The 2526-nt window shown below is 37.1% G+C and overlaps 1 protein-coding gene across 4 annotated transcripts in view; it reads right to left on the bottom strand.

The window, feature by feature from the left end:
* FNIP2 (folliculin interacting protein 2) overlaps window positions 1-2526 on the bottom strand; it is a 41922-nt gene that overhangs the window by 20858 nt on the left and 18538 nt on the right. For all 4 annotated transcript variants that reach the window (XM_072405982.1, XM_072405981.1, XM_072405983.1 and 1 more), the window contains exon 2: window positions 1252-1378. In XM_072405982.1, the coding sequence (XP_072262083.1) occupies window positions 1252-1378 (127 nt within the window). The remainder of the gene's footprint in view (window positions 1-1251; window positions 1379-2526) is intronic.

Genomic DNA, 2526 nt, shown 5'->3' with positions numbered 1-2526 from the left:
TCGTTTTCCCACCGGCTTATGACAACTCAAGTGTTTTGGTGTGAGATGTGTATTTCCATTCTGATATTTATTGACCACAAGAGAGCCAGTTTTTGTGACCTCTGGAAGCTGTGCTGTAGCTACTTGGTTATTCATCACAATTACATCACATATATTCTTTGTACCTCTGACTCCCAAAGAAGCAAATGTGAAATGCATAACAGCAACTATACGTGTTGTGCTTTGTTTAAAAATGGTCTCTTTTTATTGTGTGTTTCAAATAAACAATTTATGTTTTAAATACTATAGAGCTTTGAACCTTTTTATAGTACCCTGGAATTTCTGTTTACCAAATGTCATACTAGCTCAGTACCATAAAAACAAATCAAAAGCCAGAATGTCAGCATTTTGAGGATGCCAACAATGGAAACCCAATTATTTCTATTATCACAGAACTAAAAAATGCTGGTAGTGCATTAAACTGCCCCAAGAAGCAAATAGTAGTGTAGAACACAAAGCAAGTTACAACCGAATTCATGAAGCTGGCACTTCAAACACTATTCTCCCACATTTATAACTGGAGGCCTCCTGGTATGGGCAAATAGTGTTCGAAGTGGTAAGAAGGTGAAATAACTGAACATAACTGCAGGAAGTACAAACTTGTACAACAGTATACCCAGATTTAGGACGCCAATAGGGGCTTGGGCAAGTACAAAAGGTAGGCATCGATAATACCTCTAGGTACAGACTACGCAGGTACTTTAATTCACTCACAGTATTTGTTTAAACATTTTAGTACCCATCACAGTTTCTTGGGATCCTTCTCCACATATCAAATTAACACGCGAAACATTTTGAAGCTTCTTGTCACTGGAGATATAAAGATTATGGGGACAGCACATGTCTGTAATAGTTCATGATATATTTCTAGGTTTCATATATTCTATGAAACCTAGGGCATCACTAATGTTGTGTGCCATCACAGACGGCCATAGAGCCCTAAAAGTGCAAATGCTACTTATGGTCATTAAATATCAGTTACTGTGTTGGACAAAAACTTTCCTGGTAGATTCACACTGAGCACAATCTTGTATACAACAATCATGCTAGGATTTCTACTTTAGGTTTGCTTCACCCTGACAATCCAATGTATTTTCTTGATTTCTAATGTGACGATGCAGAATAGAAGGAATCCATTAACAAACATAAATGTGCAGTTCTGAGCTTACACAACGTCATTGATGAAAAATCAAATGCACATTTTTCTCTCACCTGGGAGGTTTCATCTTTTACTTCTTGAACTGCTTTGGAGTCAAATAGGACCTGCCTGCCTCTTCGTTCACAGTCCTGGTAAACAATCAAGCGAATACAATTCAAGTCGAACTCTGAACAAGGCCAGCTGTGAATGAAAACATGGAATTTGGTCACTAAGGTTTATGTTTTTATGTGCCAACAGGGAAAAGCTGAAACTTTACCATAGTAATAAGCTTTGGAAAGAAATAATTTAATGTTCATCAAATCAAGTTTATATATTGACCAACAACAAGAATTCCACTTAAACGAAAATCAACACTTGGGTGCCTAATGTTTTGCGTTTCACAATCCAGAAAAAGCACAGTACAAACCATCAGCGTTTATAGTTTTATTTTCTGTCTAATTGGTTTGACATATGCTTCAATCCTTTACTCAAAAGCACACCAAGTTGTGTTTAGCTAATCCAAGAAACCAAAATACGACTTCATGGTTTGAATCCTAAAAATGAACTCCATGGTAGGAGGAGTTTTATTTACATTAACAATCAATACTTAAATATGAATAGCGTATCCTATTACAATACTTGGATGAAGTTGATATTCTCCTTTCAATATGAGTTGCCAAGCCATCATATTATATGTCTAGCTTTAATACTTCCTAACCAGCAAGTATTAATTATAAAGGTCTTCTGGCTAGTCTGGAAACACTATAGGTCTATGCCTTTCCCTAATGATGGGCAGTCCTCAGTCGGCTTTGACCCAGTCAAGTAATGATATGTGAGAGTTGTTCAGTGCAGCAGTACTGTGACCCCAAGTCTAGCATAACACACAAAGGGGTCTTTTCATAGCAACACAAATATGGAGGTCTGCATTAAGCTCTAAAAAGTAACAGCCTTCAAAGTAATTTTAGCCTTGAAGCAGCAACGCCAGTAAATCCAATGGAGTGTTTGCATCACTGCAGAAGAAGCAGAATGGAAGTGTGGGGGGAGTTTTCTGATTTACCAAATATATTATATATATGCGCTTTTCTTACCACAACTTTAAAATGACCTACCAAAAGCTTAACCTTAGCCTACGTCTTTTTTGGGAGCTGCCTACTTCATAAGTTATAAGGTCAACTTCTAACGCATATAATAGCTCCAATGATCACCTTGTCTGTTTAAAAATGGTGAAAAGTTTGGTGCAATGTTAGTACCCCGAGTTTACTAAATGAAACATAGGACACATCAGACAGAAACTTGAGTTGGTTATCTGTCCTCAATCTATACTACAATCAAAGGTTGTGCCTTGAAGC

This window comes from Pyxicephalus adspersus, chromosome 3 (assembly GCF_032062135.1).
Source record: "Pyxicephalus adspersus chromosome 3, UCB_Pads_2.0, whole genome shotgun sequence".
Lineage (NCBI taxonomy): Eukaryota > Metazoa > Chordata > Amphibia > Anura > Pyxicephalidae > Pyxicephalus > Pyxicephalus adspersus.
Note: the sequence above shows the minus strand (reverse complement) of the source record. Positions and strands in the feature narration are given on the sequence as shown.